We start from the raw sequence: 19409 nt of genomic DNA on the forward strand, positions 1-19409 counted from the left end.
TTTTTGTCTAGCGTCGTATGCTGCTTGCAAGCCAGCATCCGCAGGATCTCTTGTTCCTAGCGAGAATTGGATTTTCCTTTGTATTAAACTGAAGAATTCCTGGGCATTTTCAGATGGATCTAAACCTGTAAATTTCTCTAACGCTATTTCAGGCTACGCAACAACGTTCGCTGCCATGTTTTATTTTAGTATACGAAAAGATTTTTTTATACGAAAGTATTATTAATTTTGGTAATTAGTGTAGAAAATATTTTTGTTATAACAATTAAGTAATAAAACACTAATACTAAAGTAGAAAGTTGAACTGTTTGTTTTTTATTATGAATTTTATTTGTTTAGGACCGTTTAATGATTGTATTTTAAATTCAAAGTTTTTGCCGTTATCAGTGCTAAAAAATTCAACCCAAGAGTAGATATCGGTTTACTCAACAGTAAAATTTAATAACCAAGGATAAGTGCTTTCAGAGTGTTTAAGTTCCACAGAGTATTGGTGAAATCTGTTTATTTTTGAAAATCTAATTTTTGTGACAAATTCCGTTTTTATAAGTAATTTAACTCTATCTGGTAAACTCGGATCGTCAGAAGAAACGTTGATGTATTTGGGTTTAATGATTTTTAAGATTTGTAAACCAAACGGGGAAATTTTTTTTGGTGGCTCATCCAAACACAAGATGATAACGTTTATGCTAATTCTATCACACTGTTCTGATTTCTTAGAGTACACAAAAGTCCATTAAAGTTTGGGTGGGTCCACTTGTAAGTTATATAGACTTCAGTCTGCGTTTCGCTAGAAAAATGATGGTAAATGCATAAAAAGTTTCTGTTCTGATCAGTTAAATAAAATGAAACTTTGCCTATTTTGTTATGTACTTTGATACTTATATTTAAATCTTGAACGTTTACTTTGATATATGACATATAAATAACATAGAACAATTGTTTTTGTTGTTTTTTATTGTATTTTTGTACGAAATTACACAGAAGACAGTATAAAAACGTTTAGTACGGGATGTTTAGTACATCAGTAGTAGTATTTTAGTAGCCATTATTGTGTAGAAATGTTTATATATAATGTTACCAAAGTGCTTGAGTCTGTTAATGACCGTATTTTAGCATGAAACAACAACTTTTTTATGATAAATTTGTGTACAAATTGGGTTAAAAAGGCTAATTTACGCTCTTTTAATTAATTATTGGCTGAATTTTCTGCAGGAATCTCGATCAAACTGTTTTTAGTTTTTAACAAAGTTAGTAATATTTGAAACTTAGGGTTCTCAAGTGCATAAGTTATATAAAAATTAGCGGGGGAGTTATGCTCAAACACGTACAAGACGGCTACAAAGGTAATTTCGTCAGTAATAAATCGTGTTATTTTACCCCTTCTAGTGTTTTCTATTGCTGTTAGATTAATATGTTCTACAATAACTATTCCAGTTTGGTCCATGCACTGTTTGAAACCTCTATTGCTGAAATTGTACTTGTGAAACCGGTTAAAATGGGGAATTCTCATCAATTTATGTTGTTTTCAGGCTAAAAATCTATGTTGGGGGGATAAAATTTAGTTTAAAATCCGTTATTCTTTGTTAAATTAGGGCCTTATTGAGATTTTTTGTGGTCAAAATTTGGTTAATATTTACTAATTTCATGTAAAAATGACGTTAATCTGGCTAATTTTTCGAGTAAAATTGGTTAAAATTGGATAAGAGTGATGTTTTTAAGGCTTAAATCTGATTATTTTCCTTTGAATTATGATAAAAGTGACGTTAATTTTAGTAAAATCTGGTTAATTTTAGAGAATTTAGATCACAAATAATGTCTACTTGGTTAAATTTTGATTAATATTACCCCACCCAGGTCAAGAAATGGATAAAACAGAGTGAATAATCAACTGAGGAAGGCTTATATTTAACCGAAATTGGGTTAGTTAATGTGATAATGCAACAATGTGTCCTTAAATGTGTAGAAAAATAGGTATCAAATACTCTAAACACGTATTGGGGGATAAATTTTGGTTAAATTTACGTTAAATTGTTTGAAAATGCTATATTTTGGGCAAACATTCAGTGAAAACTAGACATATGTTACTCTAAATATGATTTGGGGGATGATTTTTGGTTAAAAATTGGCTATTTAGTGTGAAAATGCTAAAATTCTACTGTGAAGTTGGTGAAAATTGGCTGAAGTTTAGTTTAATTAGGTTTTGGGGCGGTGAAATTTGGATAATTTTTGGTTATTTGGAGTGTATATGCTAAAATTTAATCATTTGGTCCAAATTGGGTCAGAAATAGTCTAAACAAGTTTTGTGGGGATAAATTCTGTATAATTTTCGGTTATTTAGAGTGAAAATACTAAAATTTAAACGTAAATTTGGTCAAAATTGGGTTAGAAATAGACTAAAAAGGTTATGGGGGATGAATTTTGTATAACTTTCAATTATTTAGAGTGAAAATACTAAAATTCAAACATAAATTTGGTCAAAATTGGGTTAAAATCAAATTAAATGTGTTTTGGGGGGATAAAATCTGGTTGCATTTTGGTTATTTAAAGTGTAAATACTAAAGTTTAACCATAAATTTGATGAAAATTGGGTGAAAATTAGGCTATATAGGTTTTGGGGGGATGATTTTTGATTAAATTTTGACTTTAAAGTGTAAAAAGACTTCAATTATTATATAAATAAACTAAAAATTGGACATAGATTACCCCAACCCGGGTCAAAACAATTTTACAAGAGCAAAGAATCAGTTGCCTGTTACTATTTTAATGTAAATTTACTGTATTTCCGCCGTATATTTGATCTAAATTACTCTATTTGCTTGTCTATTAGTGTGCTTTCACTTCTGTGGTAGCGGTTATTTTACTATTTTAATCCGATCGGATAGAAAAACAAAAATTCAGGCGTGATTTTTTCCTCTGGGCGCACCAGTTATCAAATTTGGCTGGGCTTCTACAGATCTCACAATACGGGATCTCTTTATTTATGCCAGTCAAACTTGACAAAAGATATAACAAATCGAAGGCAAGATATGTGCCTAAGACCTGTCTGTGCTATAAGTCTCAATTTAAAATAGTTGGGGGCTGAAAGTGTTAATTTATAAAATAGTTTAATATTAAATTACAGCTTACTAATTACCAGTTGTGTTGTGGTGAAATCAAGATGAGCTGCAAGGCGTTCGTTCAGATATTTAGTTGTTCAGTTCGTGACGGTAAAAAAAACAGAAATAATTGTTTAAGTTCTTTAAACAAATTAATTCAATCATGTTCTTGTTGAAAATTTTCAAGTTATTTTTTGAAAAAAAGGAAAGCAGTTGTCTGCTGCTGATCTCTGGAAATTGTTTCTGTCTCTCTAATTTTATTCCGTCCCACTTCGCTGAGAAAATTTACATTTTCATCTCAGCTCAGTTTGGGCCGATAGGGAGCCAATCACAAACTCACGTTCATAGTGAGGTGCTTCTTAATTTTCCTATTGGCCGAGAAGGCAAGAGAATTAACTCTTTTTTATCTCACGGAAAAATTATTGAAACTCCAAAAAATAACAAAATTCTAAAAAGCTGAGAGCATCAATTATTGATTTCGTAGGCGCCTGTTTTCTGCTTTTCCCCGCTTCTAAAACCGCAACAATTATGGTTTTCTTGGGGGCTTTTTCTGAGACTCTATTGTCTTTTCCCCTGAAGCAATCTGCTTCATCTTTATTGAAATTGGGGGGAAAGATCTGCATTGCAACTGTCAAAAGCAGAAGTAATTTAAATCGAAAGAAACTGTGCTTTTACAGGCCGCCTACGTTCAACAATGTACATCTTCTATCCTGGATATAAGCGAGGAGATCCAGGCCTAAAGTTGTGTTATTTAAATAAGTCGAACTAAGTTGTTTAAATACTTGTGTACTGGTAGTCTTAGCAAGCGTTAGTTTGTTTAGCGCGCGGCGAAAGAATGGTTAATTAGCGCCTATATACGTTCGCTCTAATGCGGGATTAATTATCCGTTCATTTGTAACGGCTCTCGTAATACTACAATTTGTAATTAATCTACCAATTGGTCGTTTGGCTATTGGTTCATACTTGTTTGAAATTGACGATAATTATTTACAGTTAAGGCGGCATAACTCTTTGTCTCGATAAAACTATTCCCGATAAACTTATCCCGTTTTTGGCCTGACATTTTGGCAATTTATTGGTGACGAAGACACTACTCTCGTCATAGTTTCGCTATTTGTTCATACTTGTTTTAAATTGACGATAATTATTTACAGTTAAGGCGGCATAACTCTTTGTCTCGATAAAACTATTCCCGATAAACTAACCGTTTTTGGCCTGACATACTGGCAATTTATTGGTGACGAAGACACTACTCTCGTCATAGTCAGCTGTCGGTTGGCTGTCTATTTCACTGGGAACCTCCCGGATGCGATTGCTTGATGGCTGATAAAATTGGATTCAAACCGTTTTTGAATTAATTTTAAATAAATTAGGATTTGTTCAAATTTAACTGAAATCGCAAACTATTACAAAAAGCACGTTTAATATAGTTGAGTAAATATTCAAGTAGAAAACTGTAAAGTGTAAAAATCAAATTTTGGAAAATTCTGTCTCGCCATTTCACGATATTATTATTTATATTTAATTTAATATGCAGTTAACAAAAAATTTACAGTCATCAAGTTTCCAGTTCCAGTGCCATTTCATCGCATTATTTCGTAACACTTTTGTGAAATTTTCAGCTCATTTCTGACTTAAGTTCAGCGCATTTCAGTGCTTTCCAACGTATTATTTCAGGAAGTTTTTGAGCTTTTTTTAAAAGGATGTATTTTTTAAATAGTTTTAGGAAAGCTCCCTTACCAAGGTAATACTTTCCCGGACCCTATTGTCAAGGACACTGTGACTTCTCGTTAGCGAAAGCCCGGCATATGACAACAATCATAATCATCAAACGCGAAACAAAACATAACTGAATTACATTATTAATCAAAACCGTTCCGAAATCATAAGATCTAATTAACCCCATCCTTCCCTTATTCAATAACATTTTTGGCACCCAACCCAACAGTTTCGAAACCACACCTAAAGCTGAGTATTGTTTTCAAAAAAAAACATTTACCAATGAGCTAGACCGATGTGCACCATGATTTTTTCAATGTTTTAACCCACCCCAAGGACCCCTTCTGTTTGGTCGTTTCCCAACCCCCCGCCTTATTTCTGGTTCTTCTGGGGTTTTACCCACCCCAGGGACCCCTTTCTGGGTTGGTCGTTTCCCCAACCCCCGGCCTTCTTTCTGGTTCTTCTGGGGTTTTACCCACCCCAAGGACCCCTTCTGGTTGGTCGTTTCCCCAACCCCCCGCCTTCTTTCTGGTTCTTCTGGGGTTTTACCCACCCCAAGGACCCCTTTCTGGGTTGGTCGTTGCCTCAACCCCCCCCCCCCCGCCTTCTTTCTGGTTCTTCTGGGGTTTTACCCACCCCAAAGACCCCCTTCTGGTTGGTCGTTTCCCCAACCCCCGGCCTTCTTTCTGGTTCTTCTGGGGTTTTACCCACCCCAAAGACCCCCTTCTGGTTGGTCGCTTCCCCAACCCCCCGCCTTCTTAACGGTTCTTCAGGGGTTTTACCCACTCCAAAGACCCCTTTCTGGTTGGTCGTTTCCCCAACCCCCGGCCTTCTTTCTGGTTCTTCTGGGGTTTTACCCACCCCAAAGAGCCCCTTCTGGTTGGTCGTTTCCCCAACCCCCCGCGCTCTTTCTGGTTCTTCTGTGGTTTTACCCACCCCAAGGACCCCTTCTGTTTGGTCGTTTCCCCAACCCCCCGCCTTCTTTCTGGTTCTTCTGGGGTTTTACCCACCCCAAGGACCCCTTTCTGGGTTGGTCGTTTCCTCAACCCCCCCCCGCCTTCTTTCTGGTTCTTCTGGGGTTTTACCCACCCCAAAGACCCCCTTCTGGTTGGTCGTTTCCCCAACCCCCGGCCTTCTTTCTGGTTCTTCTGGGGTTTTACCCACCCCAAAGACCCCCTTCTGGTTGGTCGCTTCCCCAACCCCCCGCCTTCTTAACGGTTCTTCAGGGGTTTTACCCACTCCAAAGACCCCTTTCTGGTTGGTCGTTTCCCCAACCCCCCGCCTTCTTTCTGGTTCTTCTGGGGTTTTACCCACCCCAAAGACCCCCTTCTGGTTGGTCGCTTCCCCAACCCCCGCCTTCTTTCTGGTTCTTCTGGGGTTTTACCCACCCCAAGGACCCCTTTCTGGGTTGGTCGTTTCCTCAACCCCCCCCCGCCTTCTTTCTGGTTCTTCTGGGGTTTTACCCACCCCAAAGACCCCCTTCTGGTTGGTCGTTTCCCCAACCCCCGGCCTTCTTTCTGGTTCTTCTGGGGTTTTACCCACCCCAAAGACCCCCTTCTGGTTGGTCGCTTCCCCAACCCCCCGCCTTCTTAACGGTTCTTTTGGGGTTTTACCCACCCCAAAGACCCCCTTCTGGTTGGTCGTTTCCCCAACCCCCGGCCTTCTTTCTGGTTCTTCTGGGGTTTTACCCACCCCAAAGACCCCCTTCTGGTTGGTCGCTTCCCCAACCCCCCGCCTTCTTAACGGTTCTTCAGGGGTTTTACCCACTCCAAAGACCCCTTTCTGGTTGGTCGTTTCCCCAACCCCCCGCCTTCTTTCTGGTTCTTCTGGGGTTTTACCCACCCCAAGGACCCCTTTCTGGGTTGGTCGTTTGCCCAACCCCCCCCCCCCCCCGCCTTCTTTCTGGTTCTTCTGGGGTTTTACCCACCCCAAAGACCCCCTTCTGGTTGGTCGATTCCCCAACCCCCGGCCTTCTTTCTGGTTCTTCTGGGGTTTTACCCACCCCAAAGACCCCCTTCTGGTTGGTCGCTTCCCCAACCCCCCACCTTCTTTCGGGTTCTTCTGGGGTTTTACCCACCCCAAGGACCCCTTCTGGTTGTTCGTTTCCCCAACCCCCCGCCCTCTTTCTGGTTCTTCTGGGGTTTTACCCACCCCAAAGACCCCCTTCTGGTTGGTCGTTTCCCCAACCCCCCGCCCTCTTTCTGGTTCTTCTGGGGTTTTACCCACCCCAAGGACCCCTTCTGGTTGGTCGTTTCCCCAACCCCCCGCCTTCTTTCCGGTTCTTGTGGGGTTTTACCCACCCCAAAGACCCCTTTCTGGTTGGTCGTTTCCCCAACCCCGCCTTCTTTCTGGTTCTTCTGGGGTTTTACCCACCGCAAGGACCCCTTCTGGTTGGTCGTTTCCCCAACCTACCGCCTTCTTTCCGGTTCTTCTGGAGTTTTATCCACCCCAAGCACCCCCTTCTGGTTGGTCGTTTCCCCAACCCCCCGCCTTCTTTCCGGTTCTTGTGGGGTTTTACCCACCCCAAAGACCCCTTTCTGGTTGGTCGTATCCCCAACCCCGCCTTCTTTCTGGTTCTTCTGGGGTTTTACCCACCCCAAGGACCCCTTCTGGATGGTCGTTTCCCCAACCTACCGCCTTCTTTCCGGTTCTTCTGGAGTTTTATCCACCCCAAGCACCCCCTTCTGGTTGGTCGTTTCCCTACCCCCCCGCCTTCTTTCAAGTTCTTCTGAAATTTTTACCCGCCCCAAGGACTTCTTCTGGTTGGTCGTGGTTGGTCGGGTTTCCGGTTTTTGGTAGGTATTCTTTTTGATAGGTATTGGTAGGTTCCAACTTTTGGTAGGTATTGGTTGTGGTAGGTATTGGTAGGTTCCGATTTTTGGTAGGTATTGGTTTTGGTAGTTAATGTTAGGTTCCGGATTTTGGTAGGTATTGGTTTTGGAAGGTATTGGTAGGTTCCGGCTTTTGGTAGGTATTGTTAGGTTCCGGTTTTTAGTAGGTATTGGTTTTGGTAGGTATTGGTAGGTTCCGGATTTTGGTAGGTATTCTTAGGTTCCGGTTTTTGGTAGGTATTGGTTCCTGTAGATATTGGTAGTTTCCAGATTTCGGTAGGTATTGGTAAGTTTCGGTAACTGGTAGGTATTGGTATTTGGTAGGTATTGGTTTTGGTTCTACCACTCGTAAGGCATTGATATCAATAGGTATTAGTAGTTTCTGGCGGTAAAAACTACTACTGTTACCACCAAACATTCCTGATTTTACTCGGTTTGTCTGAACTACTCTGACTTCTCATTAATGGCCGAGGCGAGATCAACCTCAAACAATACAGTGCCCAAAATGATTACTAGTTCATCCGATTCCCCAGATGGAGCAATGTTAACTCAACAATCCATTGGTACCTCAACAGCAACCAAGTCAAATGAACAGAAGTGTTTGGAAACCTCTAGACTTATGATCGAAAGTGACATCAAACTACATACTGACTACCTTATTGCTGCTATAACGTCCTCAGAAGATGTCGAAACATTAGAGGAAACAATTAATGAAATTAGGGAAATGCAGCAGAAGCTTGAACCAGTTGTTCTTGACCTAATCAGCGGTTTGGAGCCTGATGAACAATATATTATGTCCAGAGAACGCAGCCGTTTGAAGATAGACATAAAACGGACTCTGACATTGTTCCAAAAACATGTTGAAGAGAAGAACGCCTCTTCAGCAAACGTCATCTGGTGGATTATCATTGAACTCCAATGAGAACATAAAAACACATGGCAACACCTTGCCAAATTTAAAACAACGTCCCACTCATTTTGTCTTTGACGACACTCTTTCAACTGATCACATCACTCAGAACAATACGTCAGCGCCCGCTGAGAATTCCCGTTTCGCCAGTTATGGTTATACTGCACCCGGTGGTACAACCTTACCTGTCAACAACACTTCATTCACTTCAAATTTTAAGATATCAGCTGCATCCTGCAGTGCGCCACAGCAATCGTTCTCAACTTTGCTTGCGGATTTTCAACTGATAGCAACTCACTAGGACAAAATAACTCTTTTCCATTAACACAATCAAACTTCAGTAATATTTCTAACACATCAGTTACGCAGAAGCCATTTGCTTCTCCACGCAATGTCTCAATGTATATTGCTTACAAAAATCCGTACCCAAATTGCACGCGGACCATTTTGATGGTGATCCATTAAGCTGGATGAAATGGTACAGCATTTTTCAAGCTACTATTGACAGAGCACCAATTGCATCATCTGAAAAAATGATTCACCTACAATCACTGTTAACAGGTGAAGCGAAAGCCCTCGTCGACGGCTATGGTTGCAACGGTGACTTATACGCTTCTGCAATTCATTGCCTTCAAGAACACTTTGGGAATCCAAAGCGAATTGTAAACGCTTTCCTCGAGAAATTGAATAGATTCAAATGAACCAATTTATCCCATCCAGAGAGCTACACAAACTTTTCTTCTTTTCTTTTGACAATAGAGGATACTTTTCAGCAACTTGGATTCATTTACGACCTTCATTCAACTACGAACCTGAATGTGGCGCTAGCAAAATTGCCCAATCCTGTACGTCTTGAGTGGAACAAATTTATGCTAGAAAAGGACTTCCAGCAACCATCTCTACAGATACTCTGTGACTGGCTTCTGCACTACTCCAAAGCATGTCGAGATTTAAACTCTAGCCCCCAAACTTTTCAATCAAGCCACGCACAATCGTCCTGGAAAATTTCTCCGAGTGTACCAAACTCCACAGCAGCTACAAGTGGATGGAAAAACAATCAATATAAACAGTCAACTACAGCTCTAGCAGGAACTCGCTAGTTGAAGGCAGGCAACCCAATGTGAAACTTTGCCCAAGCAATGAAAGTTGCCAATTCTTATACAAGTGTACCCACTTCCAAGCTCTCCCAGCAAGCATTCGCAGAGTGCACATAAGAAAACTTAGATTATGTTTCAACTGTTGTGGAAACCATCACGTGGAAAAGTGTACCTCCAAAAACGTTTGCCGTAGCAACAATGGCGGTATGAAACAACACACTCTAGTGCACGATAGCTTTGCTATTAAGTCAGGTTCAAAAAAATCTAATGTGAAAACTTTAAATTTAGGAGGAACAGGACAGGTAGCTGTTGTTCTTGTACAACTCAAAAACGGTGATAAAGTTTTGGATACCTATGCTTATTTGGACAATGGCAGTTGCCAAAGGTTATTGCTGAGGTCAACTGCAACAAATCTGAACTTAAGCATGAATACCATTGGCAAAATGCCAATTAGTGGCTATCATATGACTAAAGAAATTGATTGTGCACCTGTAAAACTTCAAATAAGACCCTTACAAGGGGAACAGTCATTCGAACAAATAGCTGTTGTCGCCGTTCCAGATCTCAATATGTCACCCGTAGATACAAAGAAACTTAATCATCTCTGTGATTCATTTGAACACCTCAACCATATATGTTTCCCAGACATAGGTGGCAATAATGTTTCCATCATTCTGGGAATTGACAATCTAGATCTGATACACTACAAACAATTAGTTAAAGGACCCAAGAATGCATCATGGGGAGTTGAAACCCAACATGGTTGGACATGTGCTGGAAAAACTGATTTAATCCCATATGACTGCAATCCAGTTCAGTTCACTCAACTAAACAGCCATCCTAATATGGTCATTCGTATTTTCGAGTTGGTCTCCGATTGTATGAAAATTGAAAACTTAGGCACAGCATCATCCAAGAAAGCAATGTATAAAAAAGACAAAAGAGCCCTTGATATTTTAGAAAGTACCCCTAAACTCGTCAATGGTCATTATGAAGTTGGTCTTCTCTGGAAAAAGAACGCCGATCTCCCAAATAACAGATGGCTTGCGGAGAAACAGCTTTATCAGCTCAACTTTCAAATAATCCAGAATTAAAGAAAAATACGAGGAAACGCTAGAAAAAGACTTGAAGAACGGCTATGTCAAAAAAAAATGAAATAAAAGAACAACCAGATGAAAAAATTTCGTTCCTTCCTTATCACCCCGTGACTAATGAGAACAAACCTGGAAATCACACCGTGTCGCTAATGCATCAAGCGTGTTTCAAGGTCAGTCCTTAATTTCTAATCTTCTGAAAGGTCCAGATTTGCTAAGAAATCTTACCGGTGTAATTTTGAGATTTCGGGAAAACAAAATAGCGCTTTCCGCTTAAATCGAACAAATGTTCACGCAGGTTAAAGTTGCTCCTGAAGACAGAAAATTCCTACGCTTCCTTTGGAACAATGATGGTCGTATTCAAACTTACGAGTACACCAGTCACATTTTTGGAGCCACAGACTCACCATGTATTGCCTCATATGCTTTGCGAAAAAAAAACTGCTCGTGACAACGAAGAACAGTTTCCAGAAGCTCTCAAATATTTAGAACGCAACATTTACATGGATGATCTCTATATTTCCACAAATTCACTAGAAGGTGCTCAAAAAAATACTGCAAGGAATGAGAACTGTTCTATCTAAAGGAGGTTTCAACCTAACCAAATGGAACTCAAGCAGTCCTGAATTTCTAAATTCAATTGAACCCAAAATAAGATTACATCCAGACAACGCTCGCCTTCAGAACCAAAAGGTACTTGGTTTACCATGGAACGCAGCATTAGATTGCTATGTGATTGAAAGTAAATTACTACAAAAAATTCACATTAGAGGCAATGTAACTCAAAGAGTTTTACTCAAGTTCGCGGCGTCTTTGTTTGATCCCCTTGGGTTCATTGCGCCTCTTACAATTCGCCTAGTTTTACAAGCCACCTGGAACCATGGTCCAAAATGGGACAAACCCCTTTTACTAGATATCATCCAGGATTCCAGTCAGTTAAGGGAAGAAATTCCGGCATTTAAGGACGTCGAAATTCCTAGAAATTATTTCTTAGACAAAACTATAAGCTCAATTGAGCTTCACACCTTTACTGACGCTTCGGAATACGCTCTATCTGCCGTCTCGTACATGCGAATTGAGTACTCGGATCGATCGATCTCCGTTAAATTTGTAATGGGCAAGGCTGGTATCGCCCCAATAAAAAGGATGACTATCCCCAACCTAGAATGCAAGCCGCTGTATATGGAGACCAATTAGACCAGTTTATAAAAGAAGAACAAGGTATAGAGTATTCAAATTGTGTTTTTTGGTCTGACAGCACTACAGTCTTGTACTGGCTGAGAACACCAGAAGTGCGCCATAGAATATTTGTTGCAAATCGAATAGCCAAAATTCTTGATGTCTCCTCCGTTTTCGTTTGGAAATACGTTTCATCCACAGCTAACCCTGCAGATGACGGAACTCGAGGATATAGCGTTAAGCAAATGACATCAAAGTCTCGATGGAATTCAGGACCGTCATTTTTGAGTCATAGAAGATCTGAGGGGCCGAATCAAGAAATTTTGCATGCCCAACAAGTAAAGTTTATTTCGTTTTCTTCGGTAAGCTCAACATTGTCGACGTGACAATATTTAGCGGTTGGAACAAAATAATACGTGTGATAGCACTCTGTATCCTTTTTGCGGACAAGTGTAGGAAACGACACGCAGAAAGGAAGTTAGCACATTTCACTAGAGCTAATCCGCATGTTTTTCACAATATTCGGAGACAAGATTTTAACCCAAAACACATGTTTTTGAAAAAAGGAATTGAGGTCTCTAGTAATAGCCGATTGAAATCACTCTCACCTTTCCTAGACGAAAAAAAAACCAACTAAGAGCAGGTGGTCGATTGGCAAAAGCAAGTCTTCTGATGACCGCTCGTCATCCCATAATACTTGACAGTAACAATGCTACAGTTAAGCTACTGGTACAACACACACACGAAACTAATTGTCATTGTGGTCCCGAGCAGACTCGAAACAGTCTTATGGAATACTATTGGATACTTCGCTGCAGAGCAGGTGTTAAACAGACTATACGCCACTGTCTGCCATGTCGTAGAATGCAGCAGGATGTTAGCAACCCCCAGATGGCTGATTTACCCAAGGAAAGATTACCCAAGAAAAATCAGTTCGTCACTGAAACAACTGGTCTCGATTTCATAGGACCTTTTCCTGTTAAAAACAATGGCAGGTTATCTAGCCGATATATATTGCTCTTCACCTGTCTTGTTGTTAGAGAAGATCATCTTGAAATTTCAAATGATCTCGCAACAGACTCTACAATCAACTGCATCAGGCGTTTTATTAGCCGAAGAGGAAAACCAACAAATTCGTCTAAGATTGTGGCAAGTCATTTGTTGGTTCAAACAACGCTCTGCAATCTAGTATCGTAGAACTGAAGGAATCAAAATTATTGGCAGCTAAGCTACAATCAATGAATGTGGAGATAGATTAGAAATTTAATCCCCCAGCGTCTCCCCATTTCGGTGGAATTTGGGAGAGATTGGTACAAATTTTTAATTTATCACTTTACAGGGTCATTGGTTCGAGAACTTTAACTGACGAAATTTTGAGTACAGTTTCTTGTGAAATAGAAGCAAGCATGAATTCCAGGCCTCTCACAAATGTTCCATATGACATAAACGAACCGTTACTACTGACTCCAAATCATTTTCTCCTAGGTCGTTCATCCGTTAATTTGTCTCCTTGCGTCTTCATTGGTAAAGTGAAGAACCTTTCAAAAGGTTGGCGTTGATCACAACAAATTGCAACTCATTTTTGGAATCGCTTCCTACGGGAGTATTTACCAACTCAACAAGTACGATGTAACGGGCATAGGACGTCGAAAAATTTACAGGTTGACGACCTGGTATGGATTCTAGAAAACTTCACCCCCCGTGGCCTCTGGCCTTTGGCTAGAGTCATTCAAGTTTTCCCTGGCACAGACGGGATTGTCTGATCAGTTAAACTGAAGACGTCATTCGGAGAACGCGTTAGACCAGTTGTGAAACTGAGCAAAGTTTTCCCTGAATGAAACCCAATTTTCGGCATAAACAAATCAGTCTCTCTAAAGACAGGAATTTTAGGGACAACAATTTGCCCTTCTAAAACAAAAGTGCTGGCTCATAATTGCATGGCTTCCGATCAGCACGTTACACCCTCTTACGTTCTGGGTTTACATTTACAAACCAGCAGATCGATCTGTCCCATTTTCAAGATCCATTGATCATCTGTTATCAACAGCCCATTTCAACTTGTTATTGATTTTATTTTGTCATAGGTCTAAGACCCACCCCTCTTGCTTTCCTTGGACAATGAAGGTTTTTTGGTTAGTATTTCCGATTAATGATTTGGTTGGCTCGTTTTTACGGACCACCAGCTTTAATTTGTACCCTTATATTTCATTACAGTCAATTTTTATTTTATTTCCTGTTTCAACTTTACGGATGATTCAATACGCTGCAATCCGACAGTTTTATTCTTTCTTTGCAATCCTGCAAATGGGGCCGGCGATGTCAAGGACACTGTGACTTTTCGTTAGCGAAAGCCCGGCATATGACAACAATCATAATCATCAAACTGGAAGGAAGTAGATGACTTCCAAAAAACTGTAACACAAAATCAAGCGAAACAAAACATAACTGAATTACATTATTAATCAAAACCATTCCGAAATCATAAGATCTAATTAACCCCATCCTTCCCTTATTCAATAACACCTATGATTCACTTTCCCGAAATACTATGATTCAGCGCTGATTTACAATGTTACTATGATTCGAGTATTCATTTTTCAGAACAGGAATTCTTAATCTATAGGCTGTAATCTGCTTTTTTGTAGTCTGAAAATACTAATTTCATAGTAAAAAGTGACATGATCATAATCTTATTATAGAAAAATGCAGACTGAGAAATACTATGTTCAGCGCTGATTTACAATATTACTATGGTCCGGGTTGCAATAAGACGCAGCTAATTAAAATCTTTCAAGTTACTATGAACAGGTAAGAGAAAGTGGTCGAAAAAACAGTTTGGTTCTGTTTCCTGTATAGCAACAGATGGTCGTCTGGTTGATGCCCCAATTGTTGCCCCAAAACCTGCCCCGGCTCCTCCACCTAATGCCCCTCCCCCTCCGGTGACACTTCGACCACTCAAGTGAATCACAGTGCTGTTACACGAGTTCTCAGCGAAGAAGTTGCGGTTGTCTCCTCTCCAGGAGTCCTCTCTGTATGAGGACATGTTGCCGGAGTTGCGGAGCCGGTTGCGCACACTAACCAGCAAGTCTGGAAAAAACCCACATTACACCGCATAGACATACCTAAATTGTCCCTGTCGAATTTTGACCGAAAGTGTAAGTAAAATCTAGGGCGCTATTTTTGGGATTTGCAGTTTTGGGAAGACTGTGGGTTAAATAATTTAATTTCACATCGTCTCTTTTCACTGCTCAATTATTCATTACTATTCTGCTTTCAACTATTTTGCAAATTTAACGCACAGTATTTCGGATGTGGGATATGTTTGCAAAAAAGGTGAATGCAAAGACAGTAATGAATCAGCGGAATTAATTGAACAGTGAAAAAAGAGGCAAGCGCAACACCCAGGATGAGATCTGAGGCCGAGTGACTTCTGACCAGGGTCACTCGAGAGCACACTTGTGCATTCAAGATTATACTATTGTCCGGACAACCTCAAGAACCCAGGATAGTGCGACTAGAGCCAGATGTGTGCATACATTAGTCTTTCAGCGTTTTCTGACATAAAGTTCTGCTTTTTTCAATTCCTTTCTGCGCAATTTTGCGAAACAATTTTGAGAACGTAGAAAAAATATTGTGCAAGTTATTTATGCCATAATGGGAGACTATAATATTGGGGTAGAGGGGTATAGAATGAAAAAGGCCCCAATTTTTCTGTCTAACTATTTTTCTGTTCTATTATTATTTGTGCATAGTTTGGTTCGTACTTGAACATGAAATTAATGGATGAAAACACCTACCTAAATTGCTTCCATCGCTGACATAATTGGAATCCAACTTTATGGGTGGCACCTCCACACCCGCATATGTAGTCTGGCCATCCATACCTCCAGTCGTCATACTGGTCTCAGCAATAGCCGACATTGACCGACAACAAGTGACGACATTAGGCGATGCAAAATGACTGCACATCATTTCGACTTCATGCGATGATGGTTCGCTGACAGCTCGTGCTTTGAACAACCGTCTGTTAGTTCCAGGTAGGAAGCTCGGGCGTTCGTTTTGAGATGATTCACACGAGTCCAGACTCTGGCTCTGGCTGACTTTGACAGATCCACAGGTGACGGGCTACGAAAAGAGAATACGTTGAATGAACAGTAATCGGGAACAGTAATATTTCGAAAGAAGCACAATTTTAAACCTCCGCTGATTTGACAGGTCACAGTAAACTAACGGAAAAAGGGGGGGCACTTCTCTTTTAATACTAAATAGAATTCGCGGCAAAGAAACCCTTATATTAAATACTGCTCTTTGACAAGCATTTTTAACGCATATTCTCAACGTGATGAAAACATGCATCAATATGGCACCCCATTATCGTATATGTAATAGATATGTATATATCGTAATGAGGTATAAGTTATACCAATAAGCTAAGAGGTAGACTATAAATAATGGGGGAAAACACATCGGATATCTTGGGAGGGAGGGGGGGGGGGGGGGGGGGTGGATCTTAGGCAAATAAAACGCACAAGCTAACCTATTCTTTTATTCTTTGCTTACTCTGAACTCTGAATTAGTCGGTTTTAAATCTTTTCATGGAAGAAATTAGGTTGAGTCAAATTCTTTTCGTGAAATTACATAAATTGCGGCTGTTTAGTTTCAGAAAAGCGTATCAAGAAGAGGTCATATGACAACTTTAAACTGGTCAACTGACACCAGTAATGATAATGTTTTGAGTGTTCTTCCATATAATTAAACTCCTTCGACAATAAATTATGTGCTTGCGCTTGCAAATATTCCATGACTGCGAAAAGGTTTTCAAAAACATACTCATGTTCTGTAAATTTCAAGCACAATAAAATGTATAGCCGAAGTACCTTGCATAAAATGTATCTAAACAAATGTATAGCCGAGTACCTTGCCTTTCGTCGAGCCAAACTCGTGGACAAAAACTTGGATCGAGCCGAAGTCCCGGACTGCGTTTATTGTCGAGCCAAATTTGAGGACCGTAGCTTCAATTCCAGCCAAATTCAATGGCAAGTAACAGAGTAGAACCAAATTCTTTTCATAACAAATATCTGCTGAGGACGGTCTTTTCAACCTAATACCCACAGAGAACGGTTTTTTTCATAAGTCTACTAGGGTGAGAGGGGGGGGTCAACCAAAAACATTTAGAAACGATTTATCATGTAATTGATAACTTAAATTGACACTTATCTTGTGTCCCCCCTTATCTATTAAATATCCCATTACAGCGCCCCTCTCCGCTTAGTGGCCATATAAGGTATACCCCAATCATGACACACAATTTATTGGGGAGGGGGCTATAATGGGGAGGGCCAAATTGTTTAATTGTAAAACATAGTTAACTGAACGTCGTTAATAAATCATGGTGTTCCACAAAGTACTGTTCTAGGACCATTGGTTTTCATACTAAATGTAAAAAATTTCAGTGAAGCAATAGGGAAGAACTCCAATGTCTTACAATCAGCAGATGATACAGCAATTCTGTGTCATGAAAAATATCAAACGTATTTTAAAAAAATGACTAAAAAAATATTGACAGAAACTGATTATTATATGAAACAGGACCAGCCAACTCCAAATGAAAAAAAAACTGGGTCTATATTGTTTCCCCCTCCCCACCCCAGTTTAGTGGGCTACTATTTTATACGCCCCCCAGGAGCACTTGCTCTTTTTTTACATAGTAACGTGCTATATATCAACATATTATTTGTAAATGGGGGTCCAAAACAAAATAGATCCGAAAAACTGAATCATTTGTTATCAAAAATATTAAGAGACCAACTGACAGTTTAGTTGCATTCAAAGGTCACTCGCTGATACCAAGTGATGATTGTAGTTATTTAGGTGTAGCTCTTGATAAAGAGTTGACATACAAAAAAATTCAAAAAACTTTTAATGAAATGGCGTTAGCCATCAGATCAAATTATCTGGCTCGCCGTCAAAGACTTTTAAGGAATAGAATAAATCTTTTTGGATAGCTTGTTTTGTCGCATTTAGAATTTAGGGCTACATTTTTTTTTTGAAAAGATTGCAGTCATACTCAATTGACAGAATAATTCAGAACATTAGATGGGGCATATAAGTTTGCTATTTTTCAACCAAATATGACGCTGCTCATAGTCTGCGTCTTGAAAACATAGTTCTCCCTGCAAAAATTCACACAGAAAAACTTCAATAATTAGGTTTTTTGATATTATCAAACAAAAAAAACACATTTGACGACAAAAAATTCAAAGTATTCGGAAACAATGAAATCAACGTAAAGGAGGATCTTTTCCGTTTGTGCCCCCAGTACTTTATGCTCCCCCAATTACAGACAGGGTCTCATTACATAGTAAATCACTGTGTAAAATTCTGGCTTGTGCGTCTGAGGGTTCAAATAGTATGCACCCGCTAAGCTTGGGGGCACAAACGGAAAGTTCTGTAAATAAAAATGGAGTCATGATTCAATTATGAAAAGTTTTGTTAGTGAATGGAATAAACTTTCAATAGCTCTAAGAAAGGAAAAATTCAACAAAAAAAAATTCAAAAACACATTGAAAGAAGGGATGCAAAAAAGACGAGTTCTAATGGACAAAAAAATTGAGGGCTTTATAAAATTATTTTACTAAAATAGTTCACTAAAACGAAAAACCGAACATTAGTTATTATTTAGGAATTTAGAGGAAAGATTTGTTATTTTTTTGATTTGTAACATTACAACATGTAATTGTAACCTCTTAGTTATTCTAATTTACTTGTTTGAGATTTAAATGATCTTTTCCGTTTGTGTCCACTCAGTACGTTATGCCCCTCCCCAGTTAGAGCACGTGGCATAACATAGTAAATTATTATGTAAAAATGGCTCGTGCGTCTGGAGGGTGCAAGTAATTTGCGCCCACTAAGCAGGGGGACACAAACGCAAAAAATCCGATTTAAAAAAATAAACGAGGAGCAATTTTGGAGAGTTAAGTAACCGTGATTGGAGTGCATTCGTTGTTGTGTCTCTGTGGCTGTCTTCTACTGAACCTTGATGGAGACACCTGTTCATCTCCCGATGATGATGAGGAAGAGCTCATTTCTGTAAGGATGCAGTGTTGTTTCCTTGTCACAATTTTGCAAAAAAAAGAATCATTCAATATTCCACGTGCATTTAATGTACTCTCACAATTAATTTTCAAAGGGTTCGAATTTATGGGTTTTTCCCATTATACCTCCCCCCTCCAGTTTAGTGATCAACTCCCCAATCTCAGAAATGGTAATTATACCATAATGGTGGGAGGCTATAATTTCACGGGGTGGGGGGGGGGCTTTAATGAGAAACTCCAAGCAAGGGCTCAAAAAAAAGTTCCGAGCCCGAAAAACTTCAGGTCCGATCTACAACCCCCCTCCCCACCACCCCCAAAAAATACCGTAAAAATATCAAAGAATCAAAATTATGTAGTATCGGCAAGACCTCAAGACAACTAAACACCTGT

General features: G+C 39.6%; 1 protein-coding gene across 1 annotated transcript in view; it reads right to left on the reverse strand.

Moving 5' to 3' along the window:
- Nucleotides 1-19062, reverse strand: part of LOC142351736 (uncharacterized) — a 48177-nt gene extending 29115 nt beyond the window's left edge. Inside the window, exons 1-4 of the mRNA XM_075403882.1 lie at nucleotides 18909-19062; nucleotides 15723-16050; nucleotides 14774-15012; nucleotides 4301-4418 (exon numbers count right to left, since the gene is read on the reverse strand). Of these exons, the coding sequence (XP_075259997.1) occupies nucleotides 4301-4418; nucleotides 14774-15012; nucleotides 15723-16050; nucleotides 18909-19010 (787 nt within the window). The 5' untranslated portion in view covers nucleotides 19011-19062. The remainder of the gene's footprint in view (nucleotides 1-4300; nucleotides 4419-14773; nucleotides 15013-15722; nucleotides 16051-18908) is intronic.
- Nucleotides 19063-19409: the final 347 nt, after the last annotated feature.

This window comes from Convolutriloba macropyga, chromosome 13 (genome assembly GCF_964194025.1).
Source record: "Convolutriloba macropyga chromosome 13, txConMacr16.3, whole genome shotgun sequence".
NCBI lineage: Eukaryota > Metazoa > Xenacoelomorpha > Acoela > Convolutidae > Convolutriloba > Convolutriloba macropyga.